Raw genomic sequence first — 19,928 nt, 5'->3', positions numbered from 1 at the left:
GATGCGGATATGCACAACCTGGGAAAACTCCAGTCTCACCCCGGACCAACGCCAAAATCACACACCCAGACCCCACCGCAAACAAGCCGTGATCTGTCCCACATGCAGCCCACGCGAGGAGCCCGCCTCTCTCACCGACCTCTGGGCCCGCCGTCCCACGAGGGGCCCGGCCGCAAAATTACCGCGAAAAGGCGCAACAGTTTCCACTCCCAGCCTTCCCATCGAAGGTAACGGAAGGGCTCGATAAAAGAGGGAGCCTCGCCCTGTTCCGTTCTTCTTCTTCCCCACCACGCCACACACCCCCACCCCCGCCCCACCGCCGACGCACTGCCGCCTCCTCCCCCCCAGCTCCACTGCGCAGGATCTCCGGTCGCACCGCCGAGGCTTGCAGCGGCTGCGCGGAGGCCCCCGCCGCCGCGGACTCGCGCCATGATGCCTCAACGGGACACGCCGCCGCCGTTCCGCGGCCTCGTGCCGCTCGGCCGCCCCCGGGATCTCGTCATCAAGGTAGTTTTCCCGTGCCCTGGCAGTGTGGTGATGCCGTCGTGGTGTTCGATCGGGGAGGATGAGGGGAGTGCCGTTTTTTTTTGTTCTTTCGGCGTAGGGTTTGGCGTTTCCTCGTCGGGAGTCGAGGAGGGGTTCTGCGCGTGCTAGATTTTAGAGCGATCCGGGCGGTGCTTGTGGTCCGACTCCTGTCTAGTCGCGATGGCGTTGGACACTGACGTCGGGGGTCTTTTCCCCATTCGTTGGAGATGGGGGGCGTGGTCTGCTGCGGATGATGGGATGTGGTGGGATTTTGTGTTCCATCTGGTTGTTGAAGAATGGATTTTTCTTTCTTTTCTATAAGGGTGTATCCGAGGTCAGATTGCTCTGATCTTGTTCGCCATTGTAAAACCGTGGAGATGATTTCACCCGTTAACTGACGGGTTAACTGACGGGCTTGCGTTGATTGGTGCGAAGTTCAGATTACAGTTAGGGCGATTGCTGCTGCTAGTAAAGAACCAAAGATGCTTTGTGTTCGTGTTTGATGTTAGAGTACTTTAATCTATGTTTCAGAGCACGGGAGGCAACTGTCAATTTTTGATCTCTCATGTGCTATTTTCTGTATGGAATTTAGTAGCATCAAAGTGATATATTTCTGTCTCTGTGTCATTGAACTTCATACCTAGTAGTGTTCTTATATGTGCATGGTATGCGTACTGTGGTAGTGTGACTATTCACTTGTGTCACTGATGCTTGAAATCTCCACTATCTTCAAGGATTATACTTCTAGCTTGTTGTTGTTGTCCTTAACTGGCTAATAACAGAACAAAACATAGGAACAACACACACTTCTTCTAGTGATATGTTTTCTTTGTGCCACCTGTTGAATCCTTCTGTTCTAATTTGTAGTTCCAGTCATACGTCATTCTTGTTAATATCTGAGTCTATGATTGGTTGATGTTTCAGGTCAACTATGGTGGCACTCTCAAGCGGTTCAGTGCTTTTGTGAATGGTTCAAACTTAGATCATAATCTTGCTGCCCTTCGGTCAAAGATTGCAAATGCTTTTAAGTTCAGCCCCGAGGAGCAATTTATTCTCACATATACTGATGAGGATGGAGATATTGTCATGTTGGATGATGATGATGATTTACGTGATGCTGCTGTTAGTCAGGAGCTGAACCCTCTTAGGATTGATGTTCAGTTGAAAAGCAGCACTGCCGGGGCACCTCAGCCTAACCAGCAAGCCTTGAATTCCAGGTCTAAGATGTCGGCAGCTATGGAAGATCAACTAGCTCAGGTGAAATCAGCTATTGATGAAGCCTTGAAGTTTGTACCAGAGCAAGTTCCTGCTGTCCTTGCTAAGTTATCGCATGAGCTGCGCTCTAAAGCTGCATCATCGGCACCACCAGTACGTGAGTTGCTGGATCGAATTGCTAAACTGATGACACCCAAGAGCGGCATGGAACCTACCAGTGGTCTCTCTTACAGTTCATCTGGTTCCTCTAGTGGTAATCCACAAACATTCAGGGACATGAAAGATAGTAATGCATCTGAATCTGCAACAGCTTCAGCTTCAAATTGGCAACATGCTAAATCATCTAGAGCACTTGGTCTTAAGAGTGTGCTAGTTGAGAAGACCAATGCTCAAGTTCAACAAGCACCAGGCTGTACTTCAATTGGGGTTCCATCGGTTCTAGTCGGTTCTGGTGGAAAACTCTTGTATCATAAGAAAAGAACTGATGCCCTGAGTAAGGGGAAATCACATGCTCAAAGTATGGGGAAATCTGTCATGTCTTCTTCGGTGCCACCTGTTCCTTCATTTGCTCCTGGTGGCTCTACTCTTGGTTCTGCAAATGGGTATATGCCCTTTGGGTCTATTAGAAAGATCAATGGCGATTCAAGCTCAGCCTTCCCTCCCCCCAGAGGCCCTCCGTCAAGTTCAATTCCGACCTTTGAAACTGATCCAATACTTAACCCTTACACTTCAGTTGCAACCCATGGTTTGCAGAAGGCATTCCCTCCTCCACCTGCCTACGACTACAATCAGTTTAGGTTCAGTAGGCCTTCATTAGTTAATTCATATGGAAATTATGAAGATCCCTACTCATTTGGTTCATACAGTGGGTATGGTACCCCACAGCAGTCGGTTCATAAATGGGTAGAATGTGATGGCTGCGGGGTGACACCGATTGTTGGGCCTCGCTACAAGTCCAATGTGTAAGTATTTTTAGTTACAATTAAATAATTCAGTCCTTCATTCATATCTTATTTTTCATTGGATTTTGAAAAAAAATTGTTCTCTTGACATTTTTCTCTTTGCTGGCAGCAAATATAACTATGATCTATGCAGTGCTTGTTTCTATCGCATGGGCAATGAGGCTGAATATGCCAGAATGGACAAGCCACTCTCGGTAAGTGAAAGATTGAGAAACCTGAATAAGGTGATCAGATCAGTCTGTTCATACTCATGATTATATACTTCACGTGAGATAGTAACATAATATTTACACTTACTTCTGTTTGACCATTCTCAGGATAAGAGGTTCCTCCAACTTGACTGCCGTTTCGTCAAGGATCTCACTGTCCCTGATGGAACACGAATGGCGCCATCAACTCCATTTCGTAAGATTTGGTGCATGCTTAACAATGGAAATATTGTATGGCCTTATGGAACCCACCTTGCCTGGGTTGGTGGAGATCAATTTGCTCGCCAAAGCTTAGTGAAATTAGCGGTACTTCCCAACCACATAATTTATTTGCTAATATGTTCTGGATGTGAGATTTACATGGATGCATCTCAGACCATAATAAAGTCTTAACTTATGTTTGAACTTCTCAGATTCCAGAGGCTGGTTTCCCCTTGAATGGAGAAATCGATGTTTGTGTTGACTTTGTTTCACCTGCGAAACCTGGTAGGTACATATCGTACTGGAGACTAACATCGCCAGACCTACAGAAATTTGGTCAGCAAGTTTGGGTTCTTATTGAGGTTTTTACTCTGCCATCACTTGCTCCTCTCCTTGTAAGCCTTGATGTTCCTCCCCTCATGACCTTCCGCATGCTGATATCGTGTGCAGGTGGAAGAGCCTGTTCAAGCCAGTGGTGACAATCAAACTGCTGCAATAGACTTGAACTTGCCTGCAGTCAGCAACCCTGCAACATCGAGGCCATCCATTGTATAGCCTCATTAGACTGTAGAATTCTCTTCCGCAAGTGGCCACATGGTTTGTTTACACATCTGATCATTTGTCTGCTAAATTCGTGTGCAGGTGCAACAGCCTGTCCAGACCAGTGGCAATAAGGGAACTGCTGCAGTGAACTTCTTGAGCTTGCCTGCAGAAGGCAGCACCGCAACCTGGACCTCAGATTCTGCATCTGACTCTGACGATGATGGCATACCTCTGCGTGAGGTGCTTGCCACGCTGAGACGAAAGGGACCCAAAGCGGTTGGAAGTGTTGTGCCCTCTGCACCAGCAGCAGATGAACCAGTTCAAGTACCCATCGCTTATCCCCAGGCAGCAGATGAACCAGTTCAAGTACCCATCGCTTATACCCAGGCAGCAGATGAACCAGTTCAAGTACCCGTTATTTATCCCCACGCCTCATCTGCTGAAGCTCTAGGGATGCCTACAGGTGTGGCAGCACCTGAAGCCGCACCACTGCCGGAACCCATCAGTGTGCCGGAACCTCTACCGGCACCTACTCTTGTCAGTTCACATGTCGCTCCTGTTAGCATGCCTTCGCCTGATGAAACCATCAACAACAACATGGAGGAGAAGCTTCTGAGGGAACTGGCGGACATGGGCTTCAGGCAGGTTGACCTGAACAAGGAGGTACTTCGGCAGAATGAGTATGATCTGCAGAAGTCGGTCGATGACCTGTGCGGCTTCCATGAGTGGGACCCACTCCTTGCGGAGCTGAAGGAACTGGTATGCGCCACTTCTCATCCTGTGTAGCGCGAGAATATCATCTTAATTTAGGATCCTTCTTAATTCTCAACTCTTATTCGCGTCAGGGTTTTGATGATTGACACAGATGTAGAAGGAGTGCTCGAGCAAGAAGCATGAAGTTCCATGAAGCGTGTGGCGATGGATCTTCTGTCCAGAGAGAAGGACCGGTGATGGCCTCCTGCGCTCATCTGCTGGAGCGCTGCTGCCTAGTAGACCTAGATATAGATAAAGTAGTACTAGTATAATGTAATGCAGGAATAACCAGACGAGCTGAAGTGATGCTGCATGATGCAGTGCACTGCAGCCGCGCAGTAGTAGTAGCAGCCAGTAAGCAGGACCATAATAGTCCGGCGCTCCGGTGTGTGGTCGCTCGTGCACCGTGGTTTTTCTTTCGTGTAAGCAGGGTACCTTATCAGGCGAACTGCTAGTATGGTTTATGAGTTATGTTTATTATATCTGTCGCTCGTGTGCTTCTCAATCAGATGGTTGCTGTGCTCTTCTATCAGAGTCTGATTCAGAGATGTGGTTCTCATAAACTGATTGTTGGTTAGAGCTTATTTTCGTTCTGGTCCCAGGTATTCCAAGTTTCCAACAATGGTTGATTGTATGAAGGAAGAGCGACTGCAAACAGGCAAGAAAGTGTACTGATTTTCGCTTCTTCTGCCCTGAGAACTGTGCAAGTGACATTTAGGCAGCTAAAAACACTGTAACCTGATGTTTCATGTCAGCATAGTCTCCTAGAAACTTATATATTTCACATTATGCAAAAAATTATTTATTTTTAAAACGGAGGCAAAAGATTTATCTCATCTCATTAAATAAGAAGGTGAGAACAAAGTCTGTTTGTTACATGACCACAAAAAAAACACACACAAAGGGATTGATTGACGCAACATCCTAACTGGCAAAATCCTATCCAGAAACTTTGGCCCTACAAGTACCGAGAGTTTCCCCTCCGCCTTGATTGACGCAACAACGTGTGTGGGCAAAGAGGCCTTGTTGTGAAACACTCTCATATTTCTCTCAGAGTGGCCAACAGACTAAACATCTTCAAAGAATTATAGGCCTTCCTGTTGACTCGTACCAGACTACCACGTTCGTTCCACCATGCTGCCACTGATGAGAGTGTGGACCAGGCGTTAACCTGTGATTGCATCCCCAGCCATGTGTTGATCACTTCCTAAATCCTAGCAGAGTAGCGGCATTTGAAGATTAGATGCGCCGTCGTTCTTGGTTCTCTTTTGCACAACTGACAAAGACCACAGTTTGGTCAATGGCTATGCCGTCCAATCTTGCAGAATGAGCCATGAGAAAAATCTGATTTTCGGCGAAGCCCATATTTTCTAGACCATCCATCCTTGGCATGTCCGACTATCAATCCTGCGAATTGCAATTGCACTCTGTAAGCCAGCCGTGGCGACAGAGTAGCACCCATTCGCAGTGAATTTTCATCGAATGATATCCTTTGTTCCAACCACTAGCTCCACCTCCTGAACCTTGGTCCATAAGTTCTTAGTCTGTTGGGCACTTTGGAATGAGAGGAATGCGTGTCACAAGCATTACAGTTTAGCACAACTGTTTGGAATTCGTGTGATGCAAGTCACCTGATGCCCGAAGTTGTTGTTCCTAAGCAATTACTATCTCGTTCACTAAAAAACCACACTATCACTTGTCAATGACTGAAGGACCTACCTTTCTTTGAAGTTATCAGCTGTGTCCAATATGTAAGGTCCTACGTGTCAAAAAACGTCTTACATTATGGGACGAAGAAAGTACCTCTATAACTAAGTACTCCCTCCGTTCTCAAATACAAGCCTTTCTAGAGATTTCAACAAGTGACTACATACGGAGCAAAATGAATGAATCTACACTCTATATGCATCCGTATGCTGTTATCCATTTAAAATGTCTAAGAAGACTTATACTCCATTCATTCCAAATTACCCGTCAAAAATGGATGTATCTAGAACTAAAATACATCTAAATACATCCATACCTACGACAAGTAATTCGGAACAGAGGGAGTATTTAGGAACGGAGGGAGTATAAGATGTTTTTGCATTGAACTACAAACTCTGTAACTAAGTATAAGATGTTTTTGCATTGAACTAGAAAAACACCTTATATTTAGTTACATAGGTAGTACGTTTAGTTTTCAAAAGCCGAAAAAATTACTGTATGACTTCACAAATTGAGGGCATTCGGCAATGACAGGGTTGAAGTTTGTTCTCACAAACAAAACCTGGCAAGTTTCTAAAGCTTTGTGGCATCTTAGCAAGACAGATAGTTTGCAGTAACACATGTAGCTTCAGCAAACAAAATGCATAATTTCTGTTGCAAACAGTCTAATAATAAAGCGAGTATACCGAGTTTCAGCCCTATTATTATTATACAGTAACACAACCAGGGCCTTCGATGGAAATGACCCTCAAATGGGAAAATAAACGCCAAAGCCTGCAGAGGGCAGGTGCTTGTAAGGTTGTGCATCTCTCCAGAGTCAACAGGAACGCAAAATGATTCCCAGGTCGAGAGTTCCGTAAACTTGGTATATACATACGCGATACTCGATCGCCTCTGAAACTGAGGTTTCAGAACTGCTGGTCGAGGATCGAGTCTTTCTCCGACTTGGTCTGGCCACCACTGACATAGCCCACAAGGCTCCCCCCAACGTCCGAGACCCATGAGACGCTGCGCGCCAGCCAAGCCTTGGGAGTCGACGCCTGCGGGCTCTCTGCTGCTGCTGCTGCCGCCATGCTCCTCTGTTCTTCCTCGAGCAACGCATCAAGCCACCTCTTTGACATGTACTCTTTCACAGCGTCTACACCTTCCTTCACGACCTCTGCTGGTGGCATGGACAGAGGGTTCTGCTCCAGGTTAAGCTTCTCCAGCTTGTCAAGCCGGCCAAAACTGTCGGGAAGAGCATGGATCTGGTTGTTGCTGAGGTCAACCTCCCGCAGGTTCAGCAGGTCACCGAATGAGAAAGGGAGCTCCTTCATGTCGCTGAAGTTGCTGCTCAGGTCGAGGATTTCAAGGCTGGAAAGCTTCCCTATGGCAGATGGCAGACCGCATAGTTCATTGAAATGAGCATCCAGGACGTATAGTGATTGCATCTCACAGATAGATGATGGAAGAGATCGCAACTTGTTCATGTGAACCCAGAGCTTTCGCAGATTAATCAGTTCATAGCCAATATTTGTTGGCAGATATGTGAGCCCATTGTAGCTTGCATCAAGCTCAACTAGCGACCTGGAGGGTGAACTATCTATCAGTCTCTTGAATAGTGAATACAGCTAATTAACAAACGCAAGGGGAACTTTAGGAGTAGTATCTACCTGCACTTTGAGATGCTGTCTGGCAGTGTTCTCAGCTTGTTAGTCGACACATTCAGAATCTTCAGATTGGACAAAAATCCAACAGTATCAGGAAGAGAAACCAAGGCATTAGAAGCAAGACGGAGCTCTTCAAGATGTTCAAGCCCTCCTATAGCATCTGGAATAACCTACAAGCACAGTGAAATCCCAAAATTAGGGAACAACAGCACAATATTGTATCTAACAAGCCATACAGCAGCCTTGCAGTTGTTGAGGAATTATAACCTGATAAACAGATCTGAGTTTTTAGGGCCACGAAAGAAAATCAGCATTTTATAGCTAGCACATCTCATGTCTGCTGTTAAATGATTATGATGGATCATGAAGCTCAAAATAAACCATATAAATCAGACATAAACATCTCTTACCAGTAACAGCAAGCAATAGGAAAGTACTAATTCTCCCTACTTTAATCGATGATTCTCCAAATTTCTAACCCAAGCAAGATTTCCAGGAAATCAAGCTAAGCTAAACTTACCTCATAACTCCTACCAATTTGATATTCTACTTTGTAGAACTGTATGAACCCAAAGTACTACTTGTAACCCTCGATGAGTCAACACTAGTGTTTGCATAGCCTAAACCAAAGCGACAATCAAACCAAAGCATCCTTTCAGAAACAAAAATAGTACTTCAACGCGTCCTTGCATAACTTTTAGCATTTTCTCCATCCAAATTCTGCCTTCAGCAGCACATCCTTAACACATAAGGCGGGATAACAAATAAATCTGCCAAAATAATAGAATACAGACTGGCCCTCATACCTGATCCTAATTGACAAGTGACAAATAAGTGCTAGTATACAGACCCACTCTTCGTACCAGGCATATCAGAACTCACAAATCTAGCATCCTTACTGATAAATCAGCACCCAAACTATTTAGCACATAGAGTAATTCGAAGCATCCACTCAGTCCGAAAAGACAGCCTAATATGCGCTCACAGTGGCAGAAAAATGCCTAATCCTAGACAAACACACCAGAACTGAAGTGTTTTGTGCGTGTGGCTCATCCATGAATATGTTACCATATAGTACTACATGGGCTCTAAATAAACAGATCTAATCTAAAGATATGGGATGACATGCTTCTCACCTGGAGCTGGTTGTGTGATACGTCAAGCACGCGGAGTCCCAGGATCCTTCCGAACGCCTCGGGCAGGTAGCGCAGCTGCCGATCCACGAGGAGCACGCTCTCCACCGGCTTGCCCTCCTGGGCCTGCTTCAGCACGGCGACGACTTCCTCCTGCACCGCCACCTCATCAGCGCCCGCCGCCGATTCATCCTTCCCCTCGGCCTCCTCCAGGTCCCTGCCCTCCATCGCCGACCGGTAGACCTTCTCGAGCCTCCCCTCGGCCTCGTGCAGCAGCGCCTCGTAGGTGTCGTGGGCTTCCTCGAGCCGCACCACGGTGCGGCACGCCTCGAGGTCCTCCTCGGTGACCCGCGGGGCGACGTCGCCGGCGGCGGCGGCGGCGACGACGGCGCGGGAGGAGTCGACGAGCTCGTGGTCGGGGCGCGGGCCCAGCTCCTGCAGCGCGGAGCGGGCGGCGGAGACGTCGGCGACGGCGCGGGTCATGGCGTGGAGCACGGAGGCGTGGCGGAGGCCCGGCATCCGCTCGACGAGCTCGAACTCGCCGACGGAGGGCGAGCGCGGGGACGGCGTGTGGACCGGCGGCTGCTCGATGTCGAAGTCGGCCCCGGCGGCGGGCCTGGGCTTGGAGAGGGTGGGGAGGCGGGAGAGCACGTAGGAGAGGATCGGGTGGGACTGCGGCGCCGGATCCATGGCGGGCGGGGGAGGTGGGAGGCGGAGATCGGAGAACTGATGCTGTTTTATGGTGGGCTTGGGAAAGTGGAGGGCGATGGGGAGCTGGACTGGAGGGTGCAGTCGGAACCTGCCTGGGGCGGCCGGCCGGCAGATCCCTGGGGATTATTTGGGTCAGGGGATATCTATCCGATCCAAATCTGATCCAGGGTGACAATTCGTTTACTGCTGATGAACGGCTTCTTCTGCTTCTGGTTCAAGAAACAGTCATTTGTTTCTTGAACGCTCACGCATATTATTTTTTTCTTTTTCTGCAAGTCAACATTCACTGATTGGCTCAAGCACTGAACACAATTTTCCTACCCAAAAGACCTCAATAATCTCGCCTCTCGTCACAACATGACTTTTTCTCTCCTGCAAAGAAAAAAAACTGCTCTTTCTTCTCTAATGATATATCGGGGCCTGCTACGCCCCTGCCAGCTGATCTTTTCAGCCGGGTTGTGAGCCGTCAGACCTACCGCATTGAGTGGTCGAGTGACACCTTCACCATTGCAACACAGGTCTTGTTGCAAAAATTTTGCAACAAAAGTCCAGTTGCAGAAAAGTTTTGCAACAAAGGTCCTATCGCAGAAAAAAAATTGCAACAAAAATCTTGTTGCAGATTTTTTTTTTGCAACAAAGGGATTGTTACAGATTTTTTTGCAACAAAGCTCTTGTTGTAGAATTTTTTTTGCAACAACGAGCTTGTTGCGGGAAAACACCCGAGAGAGAGAATCAGAGAGAGGGCCATGGGCGGGGAGAGAGAGAGAGAGGAGGAGGGAAGGAGAAAGGGGCTTGCAGTAGAGTGCCCACGGGAGATTGTCCGGGGGAGAAAGGGGGTCGGTGGCGGCGTCCTCCGTCGGGGCGGAGATCGTGCGCGTCTGTTGCGTGGTTGAGTGGTGGCAGCTCTAGATGAGAGTCGGGAGGGAGAAAGTGAAGATTGGCTGCTATTGAGAAACAAGTGATTGGCTGCTGAGAGAGAAGAGCGGCGAGATAGATTTTCTGGAGACGAACGCCTGAGGAGATAAGGTTCAGCAATGATGTGTGACTCACAGGGACACGCATCGACCAGCCAAAGCGGTCGACGCACAGGTTGTAATCAGCCAACTGACATGAAGCTTTTCCCTAATATATCGGTCCCTCTATTATCCTTCTTTTGAATTCGATTATTTCCCACCTTTCTTCCGATTTCAGTGTCTCGTTTTGTCCATCATCTCTAACCAGTGAAACTAATAGTACATGTGACATTGTCGACCAATAGTTATTTGCCCTTCTTCTTCAATCCCATGGCTAGCTATACTACGGGTGTCATCCATGGTCGTCACCCACCTCTATTGTTGAAGAACAACTGACTTAGATAAAATGCAACATGCTATCGAGCAGTCAAGATCATAGATCACATCGCAAACTTATTATCATGTTGTGACATGTTGAACAACTATGCATAAAAAAATGCTGACCCAAGTCAGATAGACAAGAGTTCTAAGGTTCTCTGCAATTAGGGTGAAAACAAAGTGGAAACAAATGGAAGTGAGTGTTACCACATTTTTTTCATATTCTTTTGCAGAAGCGGAAATGAATATAAAATTATAAATACATATACGGGTGCAAATAAACATAAAGCCAATATGACGCTGACACAATTTCAGAAGCAAATTATTGTTGGAATTCTTGAATCGTGAAGAAAAACACAAGCAAAACCAATGAACTTGTTTCTAATTGCTAAAATGACTATGAATATTACGTTGTATCACGGTGCATTGTCAATTCATCAGAGATAAGATGACTACCGGACATGAAATACCAAATGAATTGCTCACTGCCTAGATCCTACATGGCCAGAATTGATACCAAAATTGCAGGGTGGAGACTCGAGCACTTAAACCCATTTATCGTCGGCATTTAAGCAGTGAAAGGATCCGATGAGGGAAGGACAGCACATACGAAATGAGCCAACGGAGGAAGGGTGGAACACATTGAAAGATCGTGGATGTCGCCTAGAGGGGGGGGGTGAATAGGCGATTTAAAATAATTACGGTTTAGGCTTGAACAAATGCGGAATAAACCTAGCGGTTAATTTGCCAAGCACAAAACCTACAACAACTAGGCTCACCTATGTGCACCAACAACTTATGCTAAGAAAGATAAGCAACTATGTGATAGCAAGATATATGACAAGAAACAATATGGCTATCACAAAGTAAAGTGCATAAGTAAAGGGCTCGGGTAAGAGATAACCGAGGCACGAGGAGACGACGATGTATCCCGAAGTTCACACCCTTGCGGATGCTAATCTCTGTTTGGAGCGGTGTGGAGGCACAATGCTCCCCAAGAAGCCACTAGGGCCACCGTAATCTCCTCACGCTCTCGCACAATGCAAGATGCCGTGATTCCACTAAGGGACCCTTGAGAGCGGTCACCCCGTACAGATGGCAACCCTTGGGGGCGGTCACCGAACCCGTACACTTTGGCAACCCTTGGGGCCGGTCACCGGTACCCGTCAAATTGCTCGGGGCGATCTCCACAACCTAATTGGAGACCCCGACGCTTGCCCGGAGCTTTGCACCACAATGATTGAGCTCCGAACACCAACAACCGTCTAGGGAGCCCAAGCACCCAAGAGGAACAAGCTCAAGGGTACCAAGCACCCAAGAGTAATAAGCTTCTCAACTTGTAACTTCCACGTATCATGTGGAGAACTCAAACCGATGCACCAAATGCAATGGCAAGGGCACACGAAGTGCCCAAGTCCTTCTCTCTCTCAAATCCCACCGAAGCAACTAATGCTAGGGAGGAAAATGAGAGGAAGAACAAGAAAGAGAACACCAAGAACTCCAAGATCTAGATCCAAGGGGTTCCCCTCACATAGAGGAGAAAGTGATTGGTGGAAATGTGGATCTAGATCTCCTCTCTCTTTTCCCTCAAAAACTAGCAAGAATCCATGGAGGGATTGAGAGTTAGCAAGCTCGAAGAAGGTCAACAATGGGGGAAGAACACGAGCTTGAAGGATAAGGTTCAAAGGGGAAGAAGACCCACTTTTATAGGAGGGGAAAAATCCAACCGTTATCCCCCACTCAGCCCCGCAGAGAGCGGTACTACCGCGGAGGCAGGGCGGTACTACCGCTCATAAGCGGTACTACCGCTCCCCTTCAGCGGTACTGCCGCGCCAGAAGAAAAGGGGCTGGGGCTGGGACCCAGAGCGATACTACTGTGGAGGCAGGGCGGTACTACCGCTAATAAGCGGTACTACCGCCACTACTACCGCAGCAAGTGCCGCAAAACCCGACACGAGAAAAAGCGCACTCGAGTCGAGGCGGTAGGAGCACGGAGCCGCAACGGTACTACTGCTGAGACCATCAAGCGGTAGTACCGCTCCTCGGTACTACCGCTGTGGCCCGTGGTACTACCGCTGGGACCCTGACAAAAACCACACTCAAGAAAATCAGAACTGCCATAACTTCTGCATATGAGCTCCGAATTGAGCAAACTCAAGCTTGTTGAAAACAAGACGACGCGTAGCATCAAAACAGCGACTGGTTATAGTAAGAAGAGGCAGGGGAGGAATGCCAACAAATAGAGGAGTGAAACCTCCAACCGAGAAGAATCGGCAAAACCTCCAACATCGAAAACATCATAGAAGAAGCATGCGAACTCCGTTTTCGATGAACTTAAGCTTGTCATCAAGATGACCATAAGCTCTAAGACTCACAAACAGAACCAAACAAGAACCAAGAAAGATGATGCAAGGATGCAATGGTTTGAGATCTCTACGAACGATACGATCAAGCTACTCATCGAGAGCCCCCCTTATAGTACGGCAATCGATCCTATAACCCGGTCTCCCAACTACCATCATGAGACCGGTAAAATAGAAAACCTATCAAGGGCAAACCTTTGCCTTGCACATGGTCCACTTGAGCTAGATGATGACGATCTTGATTTTCTCAAGTTGGACCACCTTTCATGATTGTGTTGGCACGATGAAGACTAGATGATTGCTCCCCCATAGACCACTATGGGTGAGCCACTCTTCGGCACATCTTCACAAGTCCATTGTCACCACAATGGCCGGCAAGCTTCAAGCACTTGATCTCTTCGCGATGATCCACTTGAACTTGCACACGACAATCTTGATGACGATCACCACTTGATGTCATCCTCTCCATGGGTTGAGAGATATCTTCCTCTTGACACAAGCCCATGAACATGTACCTAACCCCACGTAGAACTCTCACATAGACCATGGGTTAGTACACAAAGCACAATGGACAATGCTTACCAAACCATGGGATCACTTGATCCCTCTCGGTACATCTTCTATGCTTTGTGAGTTGATCAACTTGATTCACTCTTGACTTAATCTTGATCAACCTTGAATTTTTCCAACTCTCTTCGTTTGGATGATGTCTTGAAGGTAAACATGAATGATCACACAATCTTCTTCTTCAAGACATGCTTGCAATAAGCTCAACTCTCAAGTGACCAATCTTTGGATAATTCCTTGAATAGCACCTTGGTCGACACAAACTTTTCTTGAAACCAACACATGTACTCCAAGAAAAGCCTATGGACAAAACCTTCAAATATAACTCAAGGCAACCATTAGTCCATAGAGATTGTCATCAATTTCCAAAACCAAACATGGGGGCACCGCATGTTCTTTCAATCTCCCCCATTTTGGTAATTGATGACAATCACTTTCAAGAGAGTTTAATACAAGGAATTATGCATCACCATGCAATGCAACAACCAATAATGCATGCGTATGAGATGCAAATGCTTAGGAACAAAACCAAAGCAAAGAGAAAGCTCTAAAGACTTCTCCACAAAACTCTCCGAAACTCCACAAAACTCTCTGAAACTTCTCCCCCATTGGCATCGATTGCCAAAATGGGCGAAAAGCTTAGAAGGCCAATATAGATTGAGTTCCTCCATAAGTTGTGTATTTCTCAACAAGAGAGTGGAATGCAATACACATATCCAACGGTAAATACTTGGAGGAAGACAAACTATATTGAGGCCCAAAGATTGCAAAAAGAAAGATATGCCACAAAGACATAACAAAGAGAGACACAAGTAATCAAGCAATCAAAAGATACCAATTGAAGCAAGCTATCAAAAGATACCAATTGAACCAACTAGGCCAAAGATCCTACGAGCCACAAGAAAGGAAGATATTATGATATGAGCAGAGGAGTGTTCTAAAGAAACTAGAGAAGCTCCCCATGATTTGTGCACAACAAGAATTTTTGTATTTGGATACAAAGTGCACAAAATAGGATCATAGCTCCCCCAAAATCAATAGAAACTTACAACAAGTGCAAGTGAGCATATAGGAAACTAAGCCTAGTACTTGCAAGAAACACATGGTTGAGCAACAAGTAAAAGAGGCAACTTAAGAATGGGCTCAACCAAAATGATGTGTGTGAGTCAAGGCAATGCACTTGAGAAGACTAATGTACGGAAGAGCATTAAGCATCAATAAAGTCTTGAAAGAATGAGGCAACACGGTGCAAGGCCTATCATTCCCACACACAACAAGTAAATGGGTTCACAAGCTTACTAATAAGCATATAAAGAACCTATGCTTGTGACAACCCGTGGTGAAGATAGAAGATGAAAGCCTCATCAAGACAAGGGATACCAAAAGCCTCGTAAAGATAAGCAAGAGGAAAGTAATCTTCACCACACAAGAGTGCATCAAGATGCAACGAGATAAGACACGCACTCAAGGCAAAAGCTTTCATGGAGCCACCAAAGAAATAACATAAGAAAGACATGGTGGACGTGAAAGAAAGGATATCATCTAGAGATGTAATTTCTCTCAAGTGTATAAGGTTCTAGGTAGACGAAATCATGATGATATATATCTACAAAGAAGGATGTACACCCGAAATAGTTACAACATGAAGGAACTGTTGGGTTTCGTAGTAATTTCAAAAAATTTCCTACGCACACGCAAGATCATGTGATGCATAGCAACGAGGGGGAGAGTGTTGTCTACGTACCCAACGCAGACCGACTGCGGAAGCAATGACACGACGTAGAGGAAGTAGTCGTACGTCTTCACGATCCAACCGATCAAGCACACGTTCAGCTCGATGACGATCCCCGGACTCCGATCCAGCAAAGTGTCGGGGAAGAGTTCCGTCAACACGACGGTGTGGTGACGATCTTGATGTACTACAGCAGCAGGGCTTCGCCTAAACTCCGCTACAATATTATCGAGGTATATGGTGGTAGGGGGCACCGCACACGGCTAAGGAATAGATCACGTGGATCAACTTGTGTGTTCTAGGGTGCCTCTACCTCAGTATATAAAGGAGCCAAGGGGGGAGGGGGCGCCGGCCAGGGAGAGAGGCGCAGGAGGAGTCCTACTCCTTCCGGGAGTAGGACTCCCCCCCCCAATCCTATTCCAACTAGGATTCCCAAGGGGGGAGAGAGACAGTCGACTTTGGAACCGTTTCCCACGCGCATCGTCACCTCGTCCTTTGCCAGTGCCCGCTTATTCCGTAGTCCCTGTTTCGAGTTGCAAATATTAGCAACAGAACCAGTATCAAATACCCAGGTGCTACTGCGAGCTCTAGTAAGGTACACACCAATAACATGTATATCACATATACCTTTGTTCACCTTGCCATCCTTCTTATCCGCCAAATACTTGGGGCAGTTCCGCTTCCAGTGACCAGTCTGCTTGCAGTAGAAGCACTCAGTTTCAGGCTTAGGTCCAGACTTGGGTTTCTTCTCCTGAGCAGCAACTTGTTTGCCGTTCTTCTTGAAGTTCCCCTTCTTCTTCCCTTTGCCCTTTTCTTGAAACTAGTGGTTTTGTTAACCATCAACACTTGATGCTCCTTTTTGATTTCTACCTCCGCAGCTTTCAGCATTGCGAAGAGCTCGGGAATAGTCTTGTTCATCCCTTGCATATTATAGTTCATCACGAAGCTCTTGTAGCTTGGTGGCAGTGATTGGAGAATTCTGTCAATGACGCAATCATCTGGAAGATTAACTCCCAATTGAATCAAGTGTTATTATACCCAGACATTTTGAGTATATGCTCACTGACAGAACTGTTCTCCTCCATCTTGCAGCTATAGAATTTATTAGAGACTTCATATCTCTCAATCCGGGCATTTGCTTGAAATATTAACTTCAACTCCTAGAACATCTCATATGCTCCATGACGTTCAAAACGTCGTTGAAGTCCCGATTCTAAGCCGTAAAGCATGGCACACTGAACTATCGAGTAGTCATCAGCTTTGCTCTGCCAGACGTTCATAACATCTGGTGTTGCTCCAGCAGCAGGCCTGGCACCCAGCGGTGCTTCCAGGACGTGATTCTTCTGTGCAGCAATGAGGATAATCCTCAAGTTACGGACCCAGTCCGTGTAATTGCTACCATCATCTTTGAACTTTGCTTTCTCAAGGAACGCATTAAAATTCAACGGAACAATAGCACGAGCCATCTATCTACAATCAACATAAACAAGCAAGATACTATCAGGTACTAAGTTCATGATAAATTTAAGTTCAATTAATCATATTACTTAAGAACTCCCACTTAGATAGACATCCCTCTAATCTTCTAAGTGATTACGTGATCCAAATCAACTAAACCATAACCGATCGTCACGTGAGATGGAGTAGCTTTCAATGGTGAACATCGTTTATGTTGATCATATCTACTATATGATTCACGCTCGACCTTTCGGTCTCCGTGTTCCGAGGCCATATCTGCATATGCTAGGCTCGTCAAGTTTAACCTGAGTATTCTGCGTGTGCAAAACTGGCTTGCACCCGTTGTAGATGGACGTAGAGCTTATCACACCCGATCATCACGTGGTGTCTGGGCACGACGAACTTTGGCAACGGTGCATACTCAGGGAGAACACTTCTTGATAATTTAGTGAGAGATCATCTTATAATGCTACCGTCAATCAAAGCAAGATAAGATGCATAAAAATATAAACATCACATGCAATCAATATAAGTGATATGATATGGCCATCATCATCTTGTGCTTGTGATCTCCATCTCCGAAGCACCATCATGATCACCATCGTCACCGGCGTGACACCTTGATCTCCATCGTAGCATCGTTGTCGTCTCGCCAATCTTATGCTTCCACGACTATCACTACGTTTAGTAATAAAGTAAAGCATTACATCGCGATTGCATTGCATACAATAAAGTGACAACCATATGGCTCCTGCCAGTTGCCGATAACTCGGTTACAAAACATGATCATCTCATACAATAAAATTCAGCATCATGCCTTGACCATATCACATCACAACATGCCCTGCAAAAACAAGTTAGACGTCATCTACTTTGTTGTTGCATGTTTTACGTGGCTGCTACGGGCTTAAGTAAGAACCAATCTCACCTACGCATCAAAACCACAACGATAGTTTGTCAAATAGACTCCGTTTTAACCTTCGCAAGGACCGGGCGTAGCCACACTCGGTTCAACTAAAGTTGGAGAGACAGTCGCCCGCAAGCCATCTATGTGCAAAGCACGTCGAGGGAATCGGTCTCGCGTAAGCGTACGCGTAAGGTTGGTCCGGGTCGTCTCGTCCAACAATACCGCCGAACCAAAGTATGACATGCTGGTAGGCAGTATGACTTGTATCGTCCACAACTCACTTGTGTTCTACTCGTGCATATAACATCAACATAAATAACCTAGGCTCGGATGCCACTGTTGGGTTTCGTAGTAATTTCAAAAAATTTCCTACGCACACGCAAGATCATGTGATGCATAGAAACGAGGGGGAGAGTGTTGTCTACGTACCCAACGCAGACCGACTGCGGAAGCGATGACACGACGTAGAGGAAGTAGTCGTACGTCTTCACGATCCAACCGATCAAGCACCGAAACTACGGCACCTCCGAGTTCGAGCACACGTTCAGCTCGATGACGATCCCCGGACTCCGATCCAGCAAAGTGTCGGGGAAGAGTTCTGTCAACACGATGGCGTGGTGACGATCTTGATGTACTACAGCAGCAGGGCTTCGCCTAAACTCCGCTACAGTATTATCGAGGTATATGGTGGCAGGGGGCACCGCACACGGCTAAGGAATAGATCACGTGGATCAACTTGTGTGTTCTAGGGTGCCTCTACCTCAGTATATAAAGGAGCCAAGGGGGGAGGGGGCGCCGGCCAGGGAGAGAGGCGCAGGAGGAGTCCTACTCCTTCCGGGAGTAGGACTCCCCCCCCAATCCTATTCCAACTAGGATTCCCAAGGGGGGAGAGAGAGAGGGGGGGCCGGCCACCTTCTCCTAGTCCTAGTAGGACTAGGGGAGGGGGAAGTGGCGCAGCCACCTTGGGCTGCCCCTTTCTCCTTTCCACTAAGGCCCATGAAGGCCCATATGGCTCCCGGGGGGGTTCCGGTAACCTCCCGGTAATCCGGTAAAATCCCGATTCCACCCGGAACACTTCCGATGTCCAAACATAGGCTTCCAATATATCAATCTTTACGTCTCGACCATTTCGAGACTCCTCGTCATGTCCGTGATCACATCCGGGACTCCGAACAACCTTCGGTACATCAAAATGCATAAACTCATAATGTAACTGTCATCGTAACCTTAAGCGTGCGGACCCTACGGGTTCGAGAACAATGTAGACATGACCGAGACACGTCTCCGGTCAATAACCAATAGCAGGACCTGGATGCCCATATTGGCTCCTACATATTCTACGAAGATCTTTATCGGTCAGACCGCATAACAACATACGTTGTTCCCTTTGTCATCGGTATGTTACTTGCCCGAGATTCGATCGTCGGTATCCAATACCTAGTTCAATCTCGTTACCGGAAAGTCTCTTTACTCGTTCCGTAATACATCATCTCACAACTAACATATTAGTTGTAATGCTTGCAAGGCTTATGTGATGTGTATTACCGAGAGGGCCCAGAGATACCTCTCCGACAATCGGAGTGACAAATCCTAATCTCGAAATACGCCAACCCAACATCTACCTTTGGAGACACCTGTAATGCTCCTTTATAATCACCTAGTTACGTTGTGACGTTTGGTAGCACCCAAAGTGTTCCTCCGGTAAACGGGAGTTGCATAATCTCATAGTCATAGGAACACGTATAAGTCATGAAGAAAGCAATAGCAACATACTAAACGATCGGGTGCTAAGCTAATGGAATGGGTCATGTCAATCAGATCATTCAACTAATGATGTGACCTCGTTAATCAAATAACAACTCATTGTTCATGGTCAGGAAACATAACCATCTTTGATTAACGAGCTAGTCAAGTAGAGGCATACTAGTGACACTTTGTTTGTCTATGTATTCACACATGTAT

At 46.7% G+C, this 19,928-nt stretch overlaps 2 protein-coding genes across 3 annotated transcripts; one reads left to right on the top strand and one right to left on the bottom strand.

Moving 5' to 3' along the window:
- Positions 1-286: 286 nt before the first annotated feature.
- On the top strand, positions 287-4,892 carry LOC125538714 (protein NBR1 homolog). 2 transcript variants are annotated; one of them, XM_087544357.1, is made up of 8 exons: positions 287-507; positions 1,450-2,702; positions 2,812-2,896; positions 3,020-3,217; positions 3,325-3,474; positions 3,563-3,661; positions 3,755-4,414; positions 4,521-4,892. In XM_087544357.1, the coding sequence occupies exons 1-8, from the start codon at positions 430-432 to the stop codon at positions 4,524-4,526; spliced, it is 2,529 nt and encodes an 842-aa protein (XP_087400483.1). In that variant the 5' UTR covers positions 287-429; the 3' UTR covers positions 4,527-4,892. The 2 variants fall into 2 exon arrangements, with proteins under 2 accessions (XP_087400483.1, XP_087400482.1); XM_087544356.1 differs by having other exon boundaries at positions 4,501-4,892.
- A 1,850-nt stretch (positions 4,893-6,742) lies between these two features.
- Positions 6,743-9,743, bottom strand: LOC125538713 (plant intracellular Ras-group-related LRR protein 3). The gene is made up of 3 exons (XM_048701988.2): positions 8,901-9,743; positions 7,768-7,934; positions 6,743-7,681 (listed from the first exon to the last, which is right to left on the bottom strand). Exons 1-3 carry the CDS (start codon positions 9,585-9,587, stop codon positions 7,024-7,026), a joined length of 1,512 nt encoding a protein of 503 aa, XP_048557945.1. The 5' UTR covers positions 9,588-9,743; the 3' UTR covers positions 6,743-7,023.
- Between the last annotated feature and the right edge of the window lie 10,185 nt (positions 9,744-19,928).

The sequence above is a fragment of the Triticum urartu genome, chromosome 2A (assembly GCF_056163025.1).
Source record: "Triticum urartu cultivar PI428250 chromosome 2A, HENAU_Tu73, whole genome shotgun sequence".
NCBI lineage: Eukaryota > Viridiplantae > Streptophyta > Magnoliopsida > Poales > Poaceae > Triticum > Triticum urartu.
Note: the sequence above shows the minus strand (reverse complement) of the source record. Positions and strands in the feature narration are given on the sequence as shown.

Coding starts and splice junctions, on each gene's coding strand:
- LOC125538714 (XM_087544356.1), top strand. CDS start 430: ATGATGCCTCAACGGGACACGCCGCCGCCGTTCCGCGGCCTCGTGCCG. Junction 2,897..3,019: donor GAATGGACAAGCCACTCTCG/GTAAGTGAAAGA, acceptor GACCATTCTCAG/GATAAGAGGTTCCTCCAACT. Junction 3,662..3,754: donor CAACATCGAGGCCATCCATT/GTATAGCCTCAT, acceptor ATTCGTGTGCAG/GTGCAACAGCCTGTCCAGAC.
- LOC125538713 (XM_048701988.2), bottom strand. CDS start 9,587: ATGGATCCGGCGCCGCAGTCCCACCCGATCCTCTCCTACGTGCTCTCC. Junction 7,935..8,900: donor TATCACACAACCAGCTCCAG/GTGAGAAGCATG, acceptor CTGTGCTTGTAG/GTTATTCCAGATGCTATAGG. Junction 7,682..7,767: donor GACAGCATCTCAAAGTGCAG/GTAGATACTACT, acceptor TTCACCCTCCAG/GTCGCTAGTTGAGCTTGATG.